Raw genomic sequence first — 23,886 nt, forward strand, 5'->3', positions numbered from 1 at the left:
TTGCGCAGACAAGGTCAAAATAGCTAATTCTGGCCCTTTCAGGGGACATCACTCTGGAACCCATAATGGAATCTCGCCAGTTCAAGAAGGGAACTAAGATCTTATGGTGATACAAGTTGTGTGCAAGTTTGGTTAAAATAAAATCATAAATGAAGCTGCTATTGTGCAGACAAGGTCAAAATTGCTAATTCTAGCCCTTTCAGGGGCCATAACTCTGGAACCCATAATGGAATCTGGCCAGTTCAAGAAAGGAATCAAGATCTTATGGTGATACAAGTTGTGTGCCAGTTTGGTAAAAATCAAATCATAAACTAGAAAATGCTTTTGTAAAAAAGCGCATGTCTCCCCAAATGCAAAGTCCTATAGGCAAGAAGTCAATAGAGGTCAGGAGCGAAAGTCAAAGAGACACTGATGGTTGGCTGCAATAGGGATCATCTATTTGGCATGTCCAGTCATCCCGCTAAATTTCGACACTCTTGGCCTAGTGGTTCTCAAGTCACTGTTTAGGCTCCTGTGACCTTGACCTTTGATCAAGTGACCTCAAAATAAATAGGGGTCATCTACTCTGCATGTCCAATCATCCTATTAAGTTTCAACATTGTAGGTCAAGTGGTTCTCAAGTTATTTCCAAAAAATGATTTTACATGAACAGGCCACTGTGACCTTGACTTTTAATAGACTCACCCCAAAATCAATAGGGGTCATCTACTCTGCATGTTCAATCATCCTATGAAGTTTCAATATTCTGGGTCAAGTGGTTCTCAAGTTATTGATCGGAACTGGTTATCAATGTTCAGGCCCCTGTAACCTTGACCTTTAACGGAGTGACCCCAAAAACAATAGGGGTCATTTACTCTGCATGAACAATCATCCTATGAAGTGTCAACATTCTGGGTCGAGAGGTTCTCAAGTTACTGATTGGAAATGGTTTTCCATGTTCAGGCCCCTGTGGCCTTGACCTATAACAGAGTGACCCTAAAATCGTTAGGGGTCATCTACCCTGCATGACCAATCATCCTATGAAGTTTCAACATTCTGGGTCAGGTGGTTCTCAAGTTATTGACCGGAAATTGTTTTCAATGTTCAGGCCCCTGTGACCTTGACCTTTCACAGAGTGACTCCAAAATCATTAGGGGTCATCTACTCTGCATGACCAATCATCCTATTAAGTTTCAACATTCTGGGTCAAGTGGTTCTCAAGTTACTGATCGGAAATGGTTTTCCATGTTCAGGCCCCTGTGACCTTGACCTTTAATGGAGTGACCCCAAAATCGATATGGGTCATCTTCTCTTTATGACCAATCATCCTTTGAAGTTTCAACATTCTGGGTCAAGTGGTTCTCTAGATACTGATCGGAAATGGTTTTCAATGTTCAGGCCCCTGTGACCTTGACCTTTGACGGAGTGACCCCAAAATCAATAGGGGTCATCTACTCTTCATGACCAATCATCCTATGAAGTTTCAACATTCTGGGTCAAGTGGTTCTCAAGTTATTGATCGGAAATGGTTTTCAATGTTCAGGCCCCTGTGACCTTGACCTTTGACGGAGTGACCCCAAAATCAATAGGGGTCATCTACTCTTCATGACCAATCATCGTATGAAGTTTCAACATTCTGGGTCAGGTGGTTCTCTAGTTATTGATCGGAAATAGTTTTCAATGTTCAGGCCCCTGTAACCTTGACCTTTGACGGAGTGACCCCAAAAACTATAGGGGTCGTCTACTCCAGCAGCCCTACAACCCTATGAAGTTTGAAGGTTCTAGGTCAAATGGTTCTCCAGTTATTGCTCGGAAATGAAGTGTGACGTACGGACGGACGGACGGACAGGGCAAAAACAATATGTCTCCTGGGGGAGACATAATAAAGCTGCTATTGTGCAGACAAGGTCAAAATAGCTAATTTTGGCCCTTTCAGGGGTCATAACTCTGGACAAGTTGTGTGCAAGTTTGGTTAAAATAAAATCATAAATGAAGCTGCTATTGTGCAGACAAGGTCAAAATAGCTAATTCTGGCCCTTTCAGGGGCCATAACTCTGGAACCCATGATGGAATCTGGACAAGTTGTGTGCAAGTTTGGTTCAAATAAACTCATAAATGAAACCACTATCGTGCAGACAAGAAATTGTTGACACACAGACAGACGGACGGACTGATAACGGACGAAGGGTGATCACAAAAGCTCACCTTGTCACTATGTGACAGGTGAGCTAAAAACATGAAGATGCCAGAAAAAAGAAGAATTATTCGTCAAAATATAACAACGTGTGGGAACTGGAATTTCCTTGGCTTAGAAAAGCAGACAATGGACCTAGTTTTGCTTTCTGCAAGCTATGTAGGAAGTAAGTTGTATGCACAACAGTTTTTCCGGTGCAGGTTCAAACCGAAAGTACATTTCAAATCGAAAGTAGAATATGTAGATCAGTGAGACGGTTTTTTTTTTAAACATTCAGGTTCATAGATACATTTTATATCACGGCTGTAATAAAAACTCAAAACAGTTTCACTCAATCACTGACAAAATCACATTATTTTTTTTATTTGTTTTTTTAGAAAACTAAATTTTCTTGTAGATCATGAAATAAAATTAAACAAAAAAATCATGTGTTTTCCATATAGAATGTGTTAAAGCAAGGCAAAAAAAGGGTGGACCTGAAATTCATTATTATGGCCTCAGAAAGCACCAGAATGCATATTTTCATGTATATTTTAAAAGAATTTTCTTGGGGTGGGGGGGGGGGGGGGGGAATCCCCCCCCAGAGGGAGGGAACCCCCTCCCGCACCCATCCCCACTCGCACAAATCTCACTCTTTCATATTCTGGAAACCTGACCGGTATGAGCACAGTCACATACAATATTCTTTCAACTAAAAAATCGTATGTGTTGTTCAAATAGTATTACATTAATCTCTTTTAACATGCGGCACTTGAGGAAGGCAACGTGGCGCGAAAGAAAAGGGGCATGGTGCTGCGCCTCGCTAAAAAGGCTTGGGAAAAACACTAAATAAGCGTCTGTTGATTTGATCACAAGTGATCAAGTCAGCAAACGCTTCAATAAGATAACGTGCTGACACGTGCTTACGCGAGATTATCTCCTGTTGCCATTCTGTGTAGTCAAAATAATTCAACGTTCAGATTGTTTTATGTTTGTGATTGGCAATCTAAACGTCAAAACTTTGAAGGACCAAAATAATGGAAGATGAATCACAGTACACATTCATGTAAAGTTATTGGTTTTATCGCTTGTGCATATCGGCGTGTATACATGGTAAACGTTTATCGCAGTCTTCGCCTTAATTTTTTTTCAGCACTTGTCCTTTCGGGCAAGTAAGTTAAGAAAACCACTTGCCCGAAAACATTTTTACTTGCCCGAAATAATTTTGTTAATAAATATGATGTATTTTGGTTTATGCTTAATTCAACATTAAGTTATTTAAATGGTAGTCAACTAACCTACCCACACTATCCATGGGGCAGGCTAAGCCAACGTAAGTGGATAACCATGTTGCAATATTCAAGTAACTACCAGACAGAAATTATGGGAGAAAACTGTAGAAAAAAAGTAAGACCTATACCAGTATCTAGTATCTACCTATGCCAGGTGTGGGGTTCAAATTTGCACTACCCTTCTAAAACTTACTTTTTTAGGGCCTTTAAAATATTGTGTAGTTGTTCAAAGTTAACTGCAATAATGGATCAGCCTGGTTAGGCACCCCCCTCCCCACCAAAAAAAATGTTGTTTCTGCTGGCATGGCCAAAAAAAGTAGGGTTGGTAGGTCAGTATTTTTGTTTTTTGTTTTGTTTTTTTATTTTTTTTGAAGCATTATTATCAAGTAAAATTTTAATGTAGCCTATTATCACAGTCCGGGGCGACGTGTCCAAAAAAAAATATGGATAAAATAAACATCATCAACCCACCCGTGTTTACAGCGAAAAAAAACAAAAACATTGTCAGTAATTATTCTGTTGATAAACAAGTAATTGGCATTGTTTTCATCATCAATTAAAACCCCCTCAAAGAGCTAAATGAAGTGTGTCGGTATCGTGGCTTCTGAAGTGGAGATCAAAGCGGTGTAGTTGCCCGAGATTGTCATGGCATTACGTCATGTTTTCGCGCCATGTGACACATCACTGTCTGATCGTACGGCCTCGGTTCTTTAAATTGCTGAGAAGAAATCAGTAAAAAATATATCTTCTTTAATTTTTTTAAAAGCGAATATACAATATCCCGTATAAATTTGACAGGTAAATGTGTCAAACGATAGAAGTAGATATCCTACCTCTGTGACCTATTTGCCCTCAAGGAATTTACATTACTGATTGAAAAGAATATCTGACATAGTGTCGAGTCAAAAAAGTACAAAGATTCATTTAGAATCTACTTATTAAAGTTATTAAAAACCACAGCGACATCATACTGCTTTATTTTAAAACAATCATTGTTTTTATTTACGTCCACGAGGTCACGTAACCTATTCTGCCGCACTTGCAGAAATCAGTTTGCCAAAAATCGTTTTACTCGATGTATTTAAATTGCTGCCGCTTTTTCATTATTTAAGATTTTTTAATTCTTTTTTTTTGTACTTTCTTGTCAAAAGTCTGAAATTTATGACTATAGTATGTATTATTTATTTACTTTTAGAAATAAATAAATAAATAAGATCGCGCTGTTTGAAATTTTACAAATAATTGTATGAAACTTCGATCGTTTTTATAGAATTTTGCCTACATTTCTGTCGATATCTTATTAAAATTGTTATAGAATTCAAACTGTATAACTTCTCAAACGGTGTTGAAAATTTGAAGCGATTATATTAAAAAATGAATGCACTACACGCATTTTTTGTGTACGTGTCGATAAACAAAAGTAACGGCGATACGATAGGTCGCACGTGCTCGTGGAATGGAAAATTACTGGCATGGCGTTTTGATATCTTTACGATTCGCGGGTAAATTCCAGTCAATTCAGGTAATTTTAGGGATGTAATTTCTGAATTTTGTAAAGTTACTTTATATATTGCAAATGTGAAGTCATCAATTCATGCATAAATATACGAAAGCTAGTACTTAGAATGTTTATTTCAGATTCATGAAATTCTGTAATTATTGTGAAAATTAAGGGATTTAAATTTTGGAAAAAAGCACTTGTCCGTTCGGGCAACCACCTGAAAACTTTGGCTTGCCCGAAACAGGATCTACTTGTCCCGGACTTCGGGCAACCCAGTTACGACGAAGACTGTTATCGTGTACAGTCAGGGGTCACACTGGGATTTTTTTTCTCTGAGCCACTGCTTTTTCCAAAGATAAAATTATGAGGCCAACAACGGCGAAAGCATAGCATTGACGTTCCTGTAGGACTACATTATATGTACCAAAGTACTCATACTACTGAAGAAATTAATGTAGTTATTACATATTTCTTAGTAACCCTTTAAAAAGCTATTTAGAAAATAAATTTGTTAATTTCTAAAATTATCATTTTTATAAACATCATTCTGCCATTTAATAAAAAAATTCTGAAAATCACATTGAAAATAAAGATGTCAAAAAAGAAAAAAAAAATTTAAAAAAAAAACAGTGTCTTATTTTGCACATTGCCTATAAGTGGGTGGGGTTCGATGCCTTCGCATGTTGTATTCTAAAAAAATACTTCAAAATAAGAGCTCCTTTTGCAACAGTTGTCATATTTTTCTTAAATGTAGACTTTTTATTGGCTTTTTATTAAGATTGCACTAAAAAATCTCGTCAGAAATGACAGAAATATCCGAAAATCATGATCGCGAAAACGGGTGACAAATTCAGAAAACGTAAGTTAGAATTAAATATTTGATAAAACACCTATGTTTTATTGCTTTTCTAGCATCATAGCTATTCAATACTTACAATTTCTGCTTGTCAAAAGCATTTTTATTTGTTTTTGCCCAAACTAACCCTCGGCAATCATAGAAAATTTGTCTAACGGCCGACTGCTCATAAAATCGTATCAAGTGCACAAAATGTTGATTATAATTATCCAGTTTGTTATTCAATAATCTAATTATCGCCAATTAACTGCCTGATCAAATAAAAAATTTGCAAATTGGCTCCCTCCCTTTCAATAACGGATGTTGTGTCTACACAGATTATCGATTTTTCACACCTTTTGGTTCGTAAAACTGGCAATATTCGTAGTTTTGCAGACAGACATAGCTTCAGGCCATTTTCGCCAATAAGAAAATTTCGGAGCCACATTTTTTTGTCGCAAATGGCTCAAGTGGCGATCGACAGCGTGACCCCTGACAGTACATACATAGGTTTAAATCCAAGAAAATTCGTACTTTTGACTATAATTTGATACTTTTTACATAAATCAATGAGGAATTGAATCCCCTTTTGATACATTAAGATTTACTTGAATTTATGGCCAATTCGTGAAATAATTGGCATTTAAACCTGTAGCATGGAAAGCGTCGGCAGCGATGAAAATTTCATCGGAAACTGCTTCAACTACTTTCGAGTGTTTCAAGCGAGTGGGGATATTGCCCATATGAAAAAAAATCTCAATATTTCCTAGGATCACTTCAAATTAGTTGGACTACCATTCTGTGTATTATATACTTCTTTCATTCTTCTTGGATAATTCCAGTCTGATTTCCTCTGGCTTTGCATCAGCTTTTGCCTTGTGACAACCACTTTTTTTTATTGTGCCACGATTGCATAACTGATTCTGTCTGGAGGACCTTTTTCAGACATGAAACATCTGTTCACTGTTCCCCACCCACTTCTGAATATTATGCCGGCATATTGCACACTCAAAATTATTCTATTAATTACACGCTTAGAAAGGAAACAATGATTTCCGTTGCAACTACTGTCTGTGAAATAACACATGGACTAACCAGAGTTGAAAGATCTTGTTTAGATAAATGAGGCTGGAGGTTTTTCTGAATCTGATCTGTTTCAGCCGTCATGTTGCTTTCTGATGCAAGGACCTGTATACTTGCTTGCTTTTCGAGAAATAGTATTCGCTGCAAAAAAACTAGGAACCAACAAATTTCCCAGAATTCAATATCCCGAATATTATCCAATAAGAATCCAATACGTAAGTTGTCGCTGACCTGTGATTGACCCACATGTTTACTTTCATTTCCTTGAGCAAAATAAGTCAGATTTTGCAAAGAATATCTTTTATAGAAGAAGAATCTGATGAAATGTTGCAGGATTTTAAATTATTAAATCTTACTCTTGTGTGTATAGAAATGGTCATGACGTGACGATCAATAAATAATGTTATGAATCATGTTTATTTTAGAACCATGTGCTTTCATCAGCTGTTTTGTTTACAAAATAATATAAAATAATGAAAGAAAAATGAAGTAAACATGATGCAGACAACATGGGTAGCACTTATCCTTGGATGCTGGTCTAGTCTTTACCTTCTTGATGCCTTCTTAAAGGTGTAGTATCATATTTTCTGTGATAACTTTATTTCTTTTATAACATTTCTATCTGTCTGGACTCGAAAGTAGTTTCAGCCAAACTGACACTTTTCTTCAGTAGGATACACTAACAAGCAACCTGCAAGTTCAATTAAGTTTCACACAGCATGGACCATCTCACACCAACCATCCAAGTCGTGTTATACTGAAGAGGGTGGTTACTTGGATCAGCCAAATAACTATTTTCAGACCCTTGACAGTAGTAAACTGTCAGATAGTCAAGAGTTATAATACAAGAATTAGACCTGTAAGTTAAGTACGTAAAAAGTGTACTCGTGAACATTGTAGTCGGTCAGATAGATAGCTAGGGATCCACAAGGGAACCTCCTTAGGGTTTGTTATGGAAGAGGCTGCCAGTGATCCAGTTTGTTAAGATGTAACTCCAAGGTTGTGAGAGAATTTGGCAGTCTGCTCGCTTATGGAGATGGAAAACAAAGTAGTTAATGATGGGGATCTGACAAACATACACACTATATATAGAAGTAGGGTCAGAATTGCTGACGCAGATTAGTTGGTCAGTCATTTATGCTTGATTGCGGTCCATCCGCCCTTTCATTCATTGTACAGTGTACACTACATGGAGTACAGATGTCATCTGAAGGTGAATATTTACTCTGTTTCAAAATTAAGCCAACAGAATTCAGCATTAGGTTTAAAAAAAAAAATACGTCACTGTCAAATAGGTGATAGATAAACAAAATATTCAAGATAAGGTACAAACAAGATAAGCCTTCTTAGAAGAGCTGTTTGTAATCTCAAAGCAATTTTCGGTAGCAATTCCTGTATGTACCGATCACAAGGTCCCCCTTTCATTGATTGTTGTACCACAGAGTCAATGGTACTGTTAGTTTTTTATTTCTGTATGATCAATTAGTCTTTAAAAAAAAGTACGTCACTGCAATGGTATGGACTCAATAATCATTCAAAGAAGCCTAGAAGAGCTGTTTATTAAAGAACGTTTCAAATTCTGTATGTCAACAACCATGCACAATGGGATAATTGATTGTTAAGCAGTCTGTTACTATTTGTTTGCAATTCCAAAGTCTATTGTACGTGGTAAATATTATTCTTACAAATTGTTAAGCGACATCTTAAAGATGTTGATAGAAAACTACAAAACATTAATTTTGCAGTTGTAAAAATAGCACAGTTGCGCAGACATCTATTTCTAGGTATTTTGGCATCAACAGTATAGCTCTTTTTGCCAAACCACAACATATTACCTAAATGAAATTAAATATTTTCACAGTAACTTACATATTTATGATAATGAATATCTGACAGTTACTTGCTTGCTTCTATTTTCGAGGGGTGTGTGTGGTGGGGGAGGGGTTACCAAGAGGGGAAGGGCCCCAGGCCTGTGATTTAGGGAAAAAAATAGCTCGGTATTTGGGCAAAGGGGAATAAAATACCTGATGTAAAGTCAATTTTTGGGGAAAACTGTGTGATTTAAAAGAAATTTTCTGAGATGAAGGGGCCTGTTAACGGCCCCTATAATAGAAGGAAAAAACCTTGATTTTGCAAATAAGTAATAATTTGCCTTAATTTCAGACTCAGCCATGGTCCACAAGACGTTACACCACATTTCTGGACAGGACAGGATTTTCTGTTTCTGTATGCCAGTTCAGATGGTACTCAACAGCCATGAACAGGACTTTTGTAAGACTAGCACAGTGGAGACCGCAGTTCCTTAGAACTTGGTTCACCTGTGGAGTTTTCTTTGGACTTGTAGCCATGCTGCTGTCAGTGTTCCTGTTAACACTGATGGTTTTCAACACCCTTACAAGAAACACAGTGGAAAATCAAGTGTTAACACCAGTTGTATGTAACATTTTTAGCTCACCTGTCACAGAGTGACAAGGTGAGCTTTTGCGATCGCGCGGTGTCCGTCGTCCGTCCGTGCGTGCGTCCGTCCGTAAACTTTTGCTTGTGACCACTCTAGAGGTCACATTTTTCATGGGATCTTTATGAAAGTTGGTCAGAATGTTTATCTTGATGATATCTAGGTCAAGTTCGAAACTGGGTCACGTGCCTTCAAAAACTAGGTCAGTAGGTCTAAAAATATAAAAACCTTGTGACCTCTCTAGAGGCCATATATTTCACAAGATCTTCATGAAAATTGGTCAGAATGTTCACCTTGATGATATCTAGGTCAGGTTCAAAACTGGGTCACGTGCCGTCAAAAACTAGGTCAGTAGGTCTAAAAATAGAAAAACCTTGTGACCTCTCTAGAGGCCATATATTTCACAAGATCTTCATGAAAATTGGTCAGAACGTTCATCTTGATGATATCTAGGTCAAGTTCGAAACTGGGTCACGTGCCGTAAAAAACTAGGTCAGTAGGTCAAATAATAGAAAAACCTTGTGACCTCTCTAAAGGCCACATTTTTCATGGGATATGTATGAAAGTTGGTCTGAATGTTTATCTTGATGATATCTAGATCAAGTTCGAAACTGGGTCAGTAGGTCTAAAAATAGAAAAACCTTGTGACCTCTCTAGAGGCCATATTTTTCATGAGATCTTCATGAAAATTGGTCAGAATGTTCACCTTGATGATATCTAGGTCAAGTTCGAAAGTGGGTCATGTTCCGTCAAAAACTAGGTCAATAGGTCAAATAATAGAAAAACCTTGTGACCTCTGTATAGGCCATATTTTTCATGGGATCTGTATGCAAGTTGGTCTGAATGTTCATCTTGATGATATCTAGGTCAGTTTTGAAAGTGGGTCACATGCCTTCAGAAACTAGGTCAGTAGGTCAAATAATAGAAAAACCTTGTGACCTCTCTAAAGGCCATATTTTTCATGGGATCTGTATGAAATTTGGTCTGAATGTTCATCTTGATGATATTTAGGTCGAGTTCGAAACAGGGTCATGTGCGGTCAAAAACTAGGTCAGTAGGTCTAAAAATAGAAAAACCTTGTGACCTCTCTAGAGGCCATACTTGTGAATGGATCTCCATAAAAATTAGTCAGAATGTTCACCTTGATGATATCTAGGTCAAGTTTGAAACTGGGTCACGTGCCTTAAAAAACTAGGTCAGTAGGTCAAATAATAAAAAAACCTTGTGACCTCTCTAGGGGCCATACTTTTCATGGGATCTGTATGAAAGTTGGTCTGAATGTTCATCTTGATGATATCTAAGTCAAGTTTGAAACTGGGTCACGTGCGGTCAAAAACTAGGTCAGTAGGTCTAAAATTATTAAAATCGTTTGACCTTACAAGAAACACAGTGGAAAATCAAGTGTTAACACCAGTTGTATGTAACATTTTTAGCTCACCTGTCACAGAGTGACAAGGTGAGCTTTTGCGATCGCGCGGTGTCCGTCGTCCGTCCGTGCGTGCGTCCGTCCGTAAACTTTTGCTTGTGACCACTCTAGAGGTCACATTTTTCATGGGATCTTTATGAAAGTTGGTCAGAATGTTTATCTTGATGATATCTAGGTCAAGTTCGAAACTGGGTCACGTGCCTTCAAAAACTAGGTCAGTAGGTCTAAAAATATAAAAACCTTGTGACCTCTCTAGAGGCCATATATTTCACAAGATCTTCATGAAAATTGGTCAGAATGTTCACCTTGATGATATCTAGGTCAGGTTCAAAACTGGGTCACGTGCCGTCAAAAACTAGGTCAGTAGGTCTAAAAATAGAAAAACCTTGTGACCTCTCTAGAGGCCATATATTTCACAAGATCTTCATGAAAATTGGTCAGAACGTTCATCTTGATGATATCTAGGTCAAGTTCGAAACTGGGTCACGTGCCATAAAAAACTAGGTCAGTAGGTCAAATAATAGAAAAACCTTGTGACCTCTCTAAAGGCCACATTTTTCATGGGATCTGTATGAAAGTTGGTCTGAATGTTTATCTTGATGATATCTAGATCAAGTTCGAAACTGGGTCAGTAGGTCTAAAAATAGAAAAACCTTGTGACCTCTCTAGAGGCCATATTTTTCATGAGATCTTCATGAAAATTGGTCAGAATGTTCACCTTGATGATATCTAGGTCAAGTTCGAAACTGGGTCATGTTCCGTCAAAAACTAGGTCAATAGGTCAAATAATAGAAAAACCTTGTGACCTCTGTATAGGCCATATTTTTATGGGATCTGTATGCAAGTTGGTCTGAATGTTCATCTTGATGATATCTAGGTCAGTTTTGAAAGTGGGTCACATGCCTTCAGAAACTAGGTCAGTAGGTCAAATAATAGAAAAACCTTGTGACCTCTCTAAAGGCCATATTTTTCATGGGATCTGTATGAAATTTGGTCTGAATGTTCATCTTGATGATATCTAGGTCGAGTTCGAAACAGGGTCATGTGCGGTCAAAAACTAGGTCAGTAGGTCTAAAAATAGAAAAACCTTGTGACCTCTCTAGAGGCCATACTTGTGAATGGATCTCCATAAAAATTAGTCAGAATGTTCACCTTGATGATATCTAGGTCAAGTTTGAAACTGGGTCACGTGCCTTAAAAAACTAGGTCAGTAGGTCAAATAATAAAAAAAACCTTGTGACCTCTCTAGGGGCCATACTTTTCATGGGATCTGTATGAAAGTTGGTCTGAATGTTCATATTGATGATATCTAAGTCAAGTTTGAAACTGGGTCACGTGCGGTCAAAAACTAGGTCAGTAGGTCTAAAATTATTAAAATCGTTTGACCTCTCTAGAGGCCATATTTTTCAATGGATCTTCATGAAAATTGATCTGAATGTTGCTCATACCTGACTGTGCACCTATCTGAAAGCTGGAAAACTTGATCACGTGACCTAAATTATGTTGGTGTATATCTAAAATGAACAAAAAAAACAACAAGTTAATTAAAAAAATAAGAAAAAGACTTGCTAACTTGCTTGTTTCTACAGATGCCTGGAGTGAATTTACCGACCAGCCAAATCTCATATTACCTCCTGACATTGTTAGTCTGTGGTATACTCCATGAGGTTGGACATGCTATTGCTGCTGTGAGGTTGGTATTTTGTAGTTACGATTAATAACAGTTTGTGAAATTTTTATTCCTGGAACTCTGAGTTCTTTGGCAAATTTGAATTTTCTATCAATAACCTAAATTAAACACCAGTATGCTATGTAATTCATTCTGTTATCTTGACAGCCTTGCCATTCTTATTTATTTATATGCTGTTAGAATTATAGTTACTTTGATGGACTGAGAAGTGTTATAACTTCATGACAATGTTTAGCTGGCATTTTAGGATTTAATACACAAAATGCATTTTGAAACCTTAAACTGTTCAGTCAAAAATGCATAGAGGCTACAGAACAGTCAAAAAATGTAATTAAAATAGAAAATTCAGGTTTATTTTAAAGTCACCATTTTCAATTTTTTTTGGAAAAAGGTCTTAAATATCTTTTTAAAAAAAAGAAAAATAATTTCAGGGAACAAGTGCGAGTGAATGGTTTTGGATTATTTTTGTTGCTGATTTATCCTGGAGCTTACGTGGATCTGTCATCCGATCACCTTCAAATTATCTCCCCTCTGAGACAACTACGTATATATTGCGCTGGCGTCTGGCATAATTTTATCATTGTCCTGATTGGAATAGCAGTGCTGTTCACATACCCCTGGTTCCTCATGCCGTTTTATACAACAGGAAGTGGAGTGGTTATAACGCAAGTATCTGAGGTAAGAGCACAAAAGATGCAGGTTGAAGGTTAAACTTAAATTAACTTAAATTTGGAGACAAGTTGCAGAATGCAGCCATGCCATTGTTCAATTTTATAAACTGCTCAGAATCATCCAGTGAGATGCTGGAATATTTAGACTTGTTCTCCAAACACTGCTTTATAACCTGGAACCTAGGTTAGCCCATGGTTAGAAGAGATTAAAGCATGGTCCAGTTCTCAAAAACCTTGGACTGCAAATTACTACTGTTAGTTAGGAGACCAGTCTCAAATCTCAAGCATCAGAGTTTTCTGAACACTTGGCCAATAACAGGCAGCATTGCGAGACTGGTTCCACAGTCATTTTCATAACTGTTGGACAGTGCCTTGCATTCACTAGTATTTAAAACTTTTCTGACAGGAATCTCTCAATGATGAAGAAAGGAACTTGCTACAGCTTTGCAACAAATATATTCCTGGAAAATTTGAAAAGACATTTCACTCAAAAAATACTATTCAAGATGGCAAATATGACCAAATGTAGTCATGTTTCTAAATTCTAATGCTGAAATGCATTCTTTTAAACTGTGAATATAGTTGCTTCATAGTTATGAAATGAGTTTCTAGACCTGTCCCCCAAGAATGCAATTTTACCATTGATCAGTCTTTGGGTAAACCAGATGTTGGAAATTTTCAGACTGATTTCCAATCTCAACCTTTATTCAGCCACTTACATGTAGCTCAGTTGCTCTGCAGGTCATGGGGTTGTGAGGTCGATCCCAGGGCAAGGCATATGCTCTCTTACAATTTGATAGATGATGTTGTGTCTGAAATCATTCATCCTGTACCTCAATTTCATGTGGAGAACAGGTTACTACTGGTACAGAATCCAGGAACACTTTGACTGTGAGAATACCTTACTGCTGTTACGTAACTGAAATACTGTTGAAAAACTGCACTTAACTCAAAACGAACCAACCTAAGCTTCACAACTTAGAGCCATGTGGCTTTTTCAGGTTACATAATACTGGCGATTTTTATGTGAGTAATAATGGATTCTTTCTGTTTTGAAAAAAAAATCAGAATTTATTTCTAACTTAGCAATCCTTGATGAAATACCTCCAATTTGGTATGTTAGTCATTTGTCTGTTTTGATCTTTTAACTCGGAGTATAATTGTATGTTTAGCAGGAACTAACATCTTCTGAACATTTGTATATGCATTTTTATCTTTGTATTATATTTTCTTTTATAGAATACAGCAGTGTCTGGTCCCCGTGGCCTGGCAGTACGAGACCCGGTAACTAGTATTGGTGGCTGCAAGGTGACAAGTATTAAAGACTGGAACCAGTGTCTAACAGCAAGTATTAGGGAACCATCTCTTGGAAACTGTCTTCCTGTCTCAATGATAACTGAACTGGACACATCCAACAAAAAAAGACTAGGTATAAGATTTTTGAGACAGCATGTATGTGAAATAAAAGTATGTGTATTTTACCAGTGAAAACTACTCTAAATTTACTACAGAAAATTTCTCTGATTATAGTATGTTGATACAGTCGTACAACATTTTTGGCTTTATGTGTAGTCTATAGTAATTGGATTGATTAGTCTGCCTGAAATTGTTCAAATGACCTTGTCGACTGTAGCTAAGAGGTTACGACCACCAACTTAAAATCAATCACCCTTATCTCTTTGGATTCAAAGGTTCTACCCAGTTGCCCACTCTTGCCTGAAATAAATCATAGAACACCTGGGATCTTCTTCAGTATTAAGCAAGAAATTCTCCATACTGTAAAATCATTAACACTCATGGGGAACTAATTTTTAGCTCACCTGTCACATAGTGATCACCCTTCGTCTGTCATCAGTCCGTCCATGCATGCATCAACAATTTCTTGTCTGCACGATAGTGGTTTCATTTATGATTTTATTTTAACCAAACTTGTACACAACTTATATCACCATAAGATCTTGATTCCTTTCTTGAACTGGCCAGATCCCTTTATGGGTTCCAGAGTTATGGCCCCTGAAAGGGCCAAAATTAGCTATTTTGACCTTGTCTGCACAATAGCAGCTTCATTTATGATTTGATTTTTACCAAACTTGCACACAACTTATATCACCATAAGATCTTGGTTCCTTTCTTGAACTGTCCAGATTCCATTATGGGTTCCAGAGTTATGGCCCCTGAAAGGGCCAGAATTAGCTATTTTGACCTTGTCTGCACAATAGCAGCTTCATTTATGATTTTATTTTAACCAAGCTTGCACACAACTTGTATCACCGTAAGATCTGGGTTCCTTTCTTGAACTGGCCAGATTCCTTTATGTGTTCCAGAGTGATGTCCCCTGAAAGGGCCAGAATTAGCTATTTTGACCTTGTCTGCACAATAGCAGCTTCATTTATGATTTGAATTTAATCAAACTTGCACAAACTTGTGTCACTATAAGATCTCGGTTTCTTTCTTGAACTGGCCAGATCCCTTAATGGGTTCCAGAGTTATGGCCCCTGAAATGGCCAGAATGAGCTATTTTGACCTTGTCTGCACAATAGCAGCTTCATTTATGATTTGATTTTAACCAAACTTGTCCTTAAGTGCAATGATAACAGGTGAGCGATATAGGGCCATTATGACCCTCTTGTTTTGATTTCTTAGTTGTTTCTGTCCACAAAATTAAATCTTTTGTCAAAAGAAAAAAAAGTATCTTCTTTTATCTTGGTAAGTGGAAATCCGTAATTTCATACCCCAATGAAATTGCTGTTTCTGGCAAAACCACAAAACTTTATTTTCACAAAATTAAATGATTTCGCAGTACAAAATGTATTATCTGAACTGTTTCGATATGAGTTGTGAAAAAGAAATTTTTACTTTACTGGATTATCCAATTTAAAATTATACTTCCACAGAAAGGGATCACACAAAAATTGATTCTTCATTACCTTTTAAGTTTCCCTGGCATGTGAGTTTTAGACTAGTTAAGCATGGCATGAAGTGAAAAGTCAAAGAATGGGACTGTGACTTAATGCAGACCTGGAGCGCCTGTATAAATTACAGAGTCCAGTATATACCGGAGTCTGTAATTTATGCAATTTGAATGAAAAGTATCTTTAATAAATATACTTTGTAACCATGGTAATACAAACCCTAACCTTTAGTCAGTATATTATACATATCATACACTAAATGCATGAGGACCTGCAATAATTTGCGTAACTTTTCCATACACTCCAATTGATAATTAATTTGGGTCTTGCACAAAAGACTGCTCCAGGTCTGCAATCATCAAATTATATTTATAGCTGTGTTGCAAGGATGCAGTTTTGTAAAACCAGTCGAATCGAGAGCAAAATCTGATTGGATGATTCTGAGGTCAGTCTTGAAATCGACCAGTCACAATGTTGTATTTTAACTGGTTCTCAAACTTGTATTTTATGCCTTTTGAGTCTGGTTTTTACTTCAGGTGATTTTTGTTCACTTCCTGGCTCTTCTTCAAGCAGGATTTTGCTGATATATCGCTGTTCTTCTGTGAAACCGTTCTGTCTAAACCTACTGCAGTTTACTTTCTTTTACAGATGTGAAATCACCATACATAGACTGTTGCAATGAAACTAGCAGCACTCACTTGTGTTTTATGTACCATACAAAGAATAACCCGGATAATGTAAGATACAGCTCTTAGTTCTCCTTTTTGCTGATTCATTTAAAGTTTTACCCTTGATATTGTTTAACTTTTAGAAAGTACTGTGACAGTTTACTCTGATTTCACAAAATGACAATATCACGAATTTTCATCAATCATAACCACCTTTCATATCATATACTGTGGAATCATTGATATTAGTGGGGGACATTTTTTTTTATTTCACAGTTGTTTCAATTCATCTTTACAAGCAAGTGATTCATTCATTTTGTCTTCAAAAGTTGAAATCACTGAATTCATATTCCCCAGAAATAGCCATTTTAGCCAAAAACACAAAATTTCATGCCCGCGGAAGTAAATGTTTTCACAGTATCATAAGGGCATTTTCAGTGCAAGATTGGAATATCTTTCAGCAAGTCAATGCCAAATGCAGTATTTTCATGAATGGCATAGACTCCAGTCAAAATATACAACAAGTGTTTCTTGGTGCTTCCAAGGGATCTACTTTTCAGATTTTATTTATAAGCGACTTACAATGTAATCTTCGCCTTCTGTATTTTCATCAATGTGCTATCACCTGTGAATTTACAGGTATATGCCTGCCTGCCAGCAAGAGCTACTACAGACCGACCTGTGTGCAAGTTTCAGAGTGATTGTTACTCTCCGAACATGGAAATGTCGTGTGTTTACCCATCTGTGGACAACCAGACCAAATTGTTGAGGGTTATGCATGGTCATAAACCACCATTGTTGTTTCTTGGTCATCCACTTGATCTGCATTATTCTGGTAAGTTTTGAAATAGTCAAAATTTAGTTGTTTATTTTATGCCATCTCAAAATGTGGACTAGTTAGGATCTTCTTAAAGTTGGAAAGTAATGATGCAGTCAGACTGTTACTTACTTTTGTGCCTTCTCAGAATATGGTCTGGTGGGGATAATGTTAAGTTGGAAAAATGTAATACTGTGAAGCTTCTACCCTGTCGCAGATTTTTATGCCCTGTGAAAATGTGGGCTAGTGAGAATTAACTTCAAATTGTTAAGTTGTGATTCAGTCAAACTTGTACCATGTAACATATTTTAATGCCCTATTGAAATGTGGGCTGGTGATGATCAACTTAAAATTGGGAAGTTGTGATACAGTCAAACCTAAACCTATTCGCTTATTTTGATGCCATCTCCAAAATTTGGGTAAGGTAGCAACCAGCGCTTGATTGGTACGTTGTGATACAGTCAAATTTGTCCCCTGTTCTTTTTTTTTTTGTTCCCTCAGAAAAGCAGTGGAGACAGTTTTGTTTTTCCATTCATACAGCCTCAAAATTTTATATGTTAAACTCTACTTTCTTAATCAGGCTGAATTGGTTCAGATGTTCACAGCTGGTGATTAGCCATGGTAATGGTAGATGTTTATAAAAAAAAAGGAATGTTAGAAAACTGTGTCCCCATGTTACTTTTTTTTTTCACCGAACATTAAAAAGAAACATTTTGTTAATTTCAGTGATACTGAGTAACTACATTCCTAACAGTCTGTTTATACCAGTGAATCTGCCATATGCCCTGGAAACATTCTGCAAGTATCCTTTTTCTTACGTTTCACGGGGAAAACAGGTAGGTTGCTTGCGAGCCATAGTTGCTGATACGTAAACATATCATAGTAACATCTCTATATTTTCTGAGATTAAATTCCTTAACTTCTGGTTAGATACCTCATCTCTCTCTCGGGTGCTCTAGTCATTTTAAATGTCGTTCCATGCTACGCACTCGATGGACAGTTCATCTGCCAAGGATTTATCGAGCTGATTTTACGATCAACAATACCAGACAAAGAAGTGCGGGGCGCCATCTTCTCACTGACTGTTTTATTTGGAACCGTCCTCCTTGCATTAAATGTAATAATGGCGATGTGGGTTCTGTTTGTTGGTTGACATGGTTATGTTGCGTGACTGCGGATTTCAAACAACTTAAACTTTGGACAAAAGTTCACTTAAATAGGGCAGTGATACGAAGCAGTATTCGTTTGAAACAGAAGTATGTATTAATGGAATGTGCATGATGAAATAAATTACTTGACTGAAGCTATTAGGAAGTGTTAGTTCGGACATATCAAATTTTTGTCTGAATACAGCAGGAATGAAACTGTGTTGTTTTTTTTGTGTTTTTTTTTAATTTGATATTATTTATGGACACACACGATGGCCTGTTCCATAAAACCTAATGTTTTACCAGTGGATTCAGGTGGATAATGTTGATCCTTATTTTGTTGTCAAACACAAAATGTACTGTAGGTTGCTTATGGTAAAATTTATTGAAAAAACTCTGGAGAGAGGATGTGTACTCTTATACACAACTCATCAAACAAAATAGGTGTGCCAATTTAAATCTCCATTGCCGATGCCAGGCTATAGCATATTCTCCAGAGCAGAGGGAAGGCTACAAAGCTATGATTGGAGACAGTCTAAAAACTCAAGCAGCTTATTGGTTGTCTCTTGGCACAATATTTTGAATTTATCTAATGGCGGGAATGAATGCTGAGACTCATCTATATGTTCAGTTTGCAAGATCTTCTGGACAGAAAGACAAAACGAACAAGTTAGGCATTTTTATGAACGCTCTTGAAATATAAGTTGTTGCAGAAATTGACTTTTCAAGTTCATTGTTTAGAAAACTCATGAATCGCATTGTTTACAAGCCATTATTGTGAAAATGTTTGCTATCAGATGATTTATGCTGGTCATAAAACTGTCTTACATTGTAGTAGAACAAAGAAGTATAAAATACACAGAATGGCAACTGGCTGTAATCTCGCGTGAGCTCGTGTCAGAGCGTGATTCGGCATTATCTTACTAAAAACAATCATCGGCGAGCATGGAGTTACAATTTGTACCTTTAAAACTACATTTAGAATACATGTTTGCTTCTAAAACAAAATTAGTTTAATGAGAAATGGTCTTAAGACACGAAGTACAGGGGGTTTTTTGCCATCGAAAGAAGCGTGGTCATACGGTGATAATTATTTTACCGATGAATAATTGCTTTCGCATACAAAATGGCGCGTGGAGAAAGCGCCACTTCCGGTAACGATATCTCGTTTTTTTGTCACGGGAGGTTGGCGAGATTTGCTCTATATGCCTTTCAAGTTGCCAATCTATTTATTTTTATAGCTCTGAGTAGAATTAGGCATTTAAGTGTATTGTTTGTAGCATACCATGAACTAAAAGTTTTGCATGTTTAGTTTATTTTCTTATTTGGTTTAACTCAATTGTAAGGATAGCTTTTAGCGTATTTATGGAACCGTGGTGTTCCCTTCCAGGAAAAAATCAGTGCTGGGCAAAAAGGGCACATGTTTGACTTCAGTCCCGTTTGAACATGTGACACACCAAGTCAAGTAGCTGCCATCAGATCCAAACACCAGGGTTCCCGCTGTCGGTCGCCAATGGCGCCAAATGCGACAAAATATAATTTCTGGCGCTAAAAATCTTCAATTGGCGAATTTCATTGGCGCCTACACGATAATCGTCGATCTGATCTTCTGATCTTTCTCAATGACGCAATAACGGATTATCCGATATTTAACACTACACGAAGACAATACACAACGTGTCAATATCGATTTACACCTCGGGGCATAATTTAAAACTTCGCCGAGTCACTAGAGCGTTCCTCCACGCAAGAACGATTATCAGTCAATCTGATTCGCCAAATTTAGCCCCGCCTACTTACACGAAAGCAAATGAAACGAAATATTAGCTGCGTGCTTCGTCTAATGCACCACCTTTTTTATGATGCAAAAAACGCGAGATAAATTTACAGGTTATTTTAATAACGACCCGATTCGCCGAAGTAAATGAGACCGAGAAAATGCCGGAAATAATGACACGTCAAAGCGCGATCAAAAGATACACATTCTCCGATCGTAAATAGATAAATTTTGCACAAGGGTTGTTAAATAAATCTACGCGTTCGTAAATTTCAGTCGCGGTTGTTTAATTTCAATCGGAGAATTTTAGAGATACAAATGAACTAAAGCAGTTCTTTTACGTGCCCAACGTAAAGCATTGATACACGACACGGGGGATAATTTTAAAAAGCTCAACCCCAGAGCTTCAAAACGAAGTGCTTATAATACCTGTAGGTGGTATTTTCGCTATACATTAGTATGTATGAAAGGAAATAGAAATTTAGTTATATATATAACGAAACTTAAGCATTTTAAAAAGCTTTTCAAAAGTTATAAAATAATACAAAACAACACTGTTTTTGATAAATGACCTAAATTAATTTTGAAATAAAAAGTTAAAAGAATAAAGAGGTAAATATTCATGTTTTAAAAACATCTATTTAGTGAAAATGACCATTAAAGGGAGATAATTAAAAATGGCAAATTATATAAAGGGATCATTTTATAGATTGAGCAATTACTTTTGTTTAGAAAATGTTCTTGAAAATGGTTGAGAAGATTAAAAACTTTTTTTGATTCAATGTGATATTAGGATAAATGTTCATGTTTTAAAAACATCTATTTAGTGAAAATGACCCTTAAAGGGAGATAATTAAAAATGGCAAACTATATAAAGGGATAATTTTATAGATTGAGCAATTACTTTTGTTTAGAAAATGTGCTTGAAAATGGTTGAGAAGATTAAAAACTATTTTTGATTTAATGTGATAATTAGGATAGACTAGTTCAAGAGCAAAGAATCAAATGAAAAAGAGATTGAAAAAGAAAATGATATGTCGCCCATCACAGACTATTGGCTCCAACTTGAGAGCCACTGGCGCAAACTTTTCCTGATTGGCGAATTTGTTGGCGCAAAGTGATATTGACCCAGAGGAAACCCTGAAACACCATGTTTCGCATTCATTTCATACAGTTGTGCAATGCCCCCAAATTAGGGGACACTTAGATTTGATAGTGTTTGTCAATCCATTCAGATGCCAGTGTGTCAGAATTTGTCTGGTACACATATGTAGTCTCATTGTTACGCAACAAGTAACATTGCCATATATTCTGGGACCACATGACCATTATCGAGTTTATCTTGAAAATATGTTTTTTTTTGTCCCAAAAATGTTTTGGGAGGACACTTAGATTTATCTTTGTCCATACATGGGTGGTAAACGCGCAATCCAATTCCCGCCAGGAATACGCTTAAAATGGGTTGCGCAACGTCCGGTGCTGGTGTTGCGCGTAAAAATGGACGAAATTGAGGTATGTGAAGTTATGATTTTGCTTAGTATGAGACAAGAATAAATTTTCTCGAAAAAAGCAAAATGCTATTCGACACAAATATGATAATACATCATATGTGTAAAATATCTGGTTTGTAATTTATGATTCGGCTCTATTATCACAAAAACTCAGGCGACACGGGGCGTGAAAAAGTATGAAATCAACAAAAATGAAAGTTTCTGACCTCATATGCCTAATCTGAGGACATCTGATGCTTTATATGATAACTCAACTGTTATAAAGTAACGAATATCAAAATTATTTGCTTCAAATTCTGCTTACGGGGACATAATTGACAAAAAAGTAATCGGGAATGGGGTTGCGCACCGGGAATGGAGTTGCTCTTATACATCATAATGTATATAATGTATATGCGCAACTCCAGTCCCGGGGCGCAACCCCATTCCCGATTATTTTTTGCCAATCTTTCCCCCAAAAGCAACATTTCATTCAAGTGTATGTAATATTCATGACTGTTTTATACGTGTTTGATCATTACAAGTGTCATATTTCCAGAAAGAAGACACAAGAGTTAGAAAATTTGCATTTTTCATGATTCCATACTTTTTTGATAGTTCTAGTCAGCAGAGTTAACGTGATAACAGAGCTGATTCTTAAATTAATAAGTTGGTATTTCACACTTATGATCTTTATTCATTTTTGTGTTGAATAGCATTTTGCTTTTTTTCGAAAGCACTCGTAAATGTGTCATTTTTACAAAAACAAAAACCCACCTACCTCGATTTTGTATATATTGATGCACAACACCAGCACCGGAAGTCGCGCAACCCATTTTTAGCGTATTCCCACTGGGAATTGGATTGCGTGTTTACCACCCGTGCCATATGTCTGTCGGTCTGTCTGTCAGAATTTGTGTCATGCCTGTCTGAAAAAGTATCTCATCTAGAGTCATTAGACCTCACATGAATGTTATTCACATTTGAAGTTGTGCACCTGGTGTTTTAATTGGAATGTCATGCAGCCAGACCAGGGTTATGGTCCTTGACTCAGTCAAAACTATGCACATGTTGACAAGAAAGGGGGGCATCATTGTCCAAATGGACACACATCTAGTTAAATATGCTATTCATTATTTTGTATGTTTGCATCTGTCTTCATCAGCAATCTGTGATCATGGTCAAAAGTTATTGTACCCCCCAACAACAAAGTTGTACCTTAGTCCCACACTGTGACCAATCCACTCTGGTATGAAATGGGTGCTCTTCTGTATACACCTGTCCATCAGATTGTCAAGTAAATTGTACTAATAGCCAGGCTGAAGATTCATAAGTTTGCATCTCGTAGAAAGAGTCATTATAAAGTAGATACCAATGAAATGTTTTTTCCAACATAAAGTATTTCAAAATATCTGCAGACCTTGAACTCAAGTCAAACAATTATAACAGCATTGGTGGAATTAAATTTTTGAACATTAAATAACTGAAATATTACTTGTTCATTCAGATTTTATTTCGTTTAGCGGTTAACTAAACCATGTAATATATGAAAATAAGTCCACCACAAATACTTATGATTTTGCAGTATATTTCCCATGGTTGTTTTATGAGAGATTCTTAGCTCCAGTATGAGATTGTCGCATTTGAAATCATTACAAATTATATTTCATTTACATTTCACTTTGTTAAATTACTGCTTGGTCTTGCTATATATTTATTTTTCAATTATGACTGTTTCTACGTTGTTAGAAAAAAATAAAATAATTCAGTTTATTGAAGTGTAAGCCTGACCACTAAAGGTCATCGTAACTGATATGATTGTGACCCTGGGGGAAGTCTCTAGATATGCCTCACATACTGTACAATCCACTTTTTCTGTCAAAACGTTTTCATAGGCTCATGGAACATGAGGTATAATGTGATCACCTGTGGCGGCAGGTGGGCTGGCAGGCTGGTGTCCACTGAAGTT

At 36.8% G+C, this 23,886-nt stretch overlaps 2 protein-coding genes across 2 annotated transcripts in view; one reads left to right on the forward strand and one right to left on the reverse strand.

Moving 5' to 3' along the window:
* Positions 1-7,050, reverse strand: part of LOC123551267 (eukaryotic translation initiation factor 2 subunit 3-like) — a 30,098-nt gene extending 23,048 nt beyond the window's left edge. Inside the window, exon 1 of the mRNA XM_045340067.2 lies at positions 6,876-7,050. Coding sequence (XP_045196002.1) covers positions 6,876-6,947 — 72 coding nt within the window. The 5' untranslated portion in view covers positions 6,948-7,050. The remainder of the gene's footprint in view (positions 1-6,875) is intronic.
* Positions 7,051-7,093: 43 nt separating this feature from the next.
* On the forward strand, positions 7,094-23,411 carry LOC123551266 (membrane-bound transcription factor site-2 protease-like). The gene is made up of 9 exons (XM_045340066.2): positions 7,094-7,433; positions 9,027-9,296; positions 12,334-12,437; positions 12,866-13,112; positions 14,345-14,534; positions 16,666-16,754; positions 17,325-17,520; positions 18,229-18,304; positions 18,433-23,411. Exons 1-9 carry the CDS (start codon positions 7,359-7,361, stop codon positions 18,653-18,655), a joined length of 1,470 nt encoding a protein of 489 aa, XP_045196001.1. The 5' UTR covers positions 7,094-7,358; the 3' UTR covers positions 18,656-23,411.
* The last annotated feature ends 475 nt before the right edge of the window (positions 23,412-23,886 follow it).

This window comes from Mercenaria mercenaria, unplaced genomic scaffold, assembly GCF_021730395.1.
Source record: "Mercenaria mercenaria strain notata unplaced genomic scaffold, MADL_Memer_1 contig_3876, whole genome shotgun sequence".
Taxonomy (NCBI): Eukaryota; Metazoa; Mollusca; class Bivalvia; order Venerida; family Veneridae; genus Mercenaria; species Mercenaria mercenaria.

What these genes read in the sequence shown, in the direction of transcription:
- LOC123551266 (XM_045340066.2), top strand. Translation starts at nt 7,359, where the DNA reads ATGATGCAGACAACATGGGTAGCACTTATCCTTGGATGCTGGTCTAGT. An exon ending in TTATAACGCAAGTATCTGAG is followed by an intron (nt 13,113 to 14,344) that starts GTAAGAGCACAA and finishes TTTCTTTTATAG; the next exon opens with AATACAGCAGTGTCTGGTCC. An exon ending in ACTTGATCTGCATTATTCTG is followed by an intron (nt 17,521 to 18,228) that starts GTAAGTTTTGAA and finishes TGTTAATTTCAG; the next exon opens with TGATACTGAGTAACTACATT.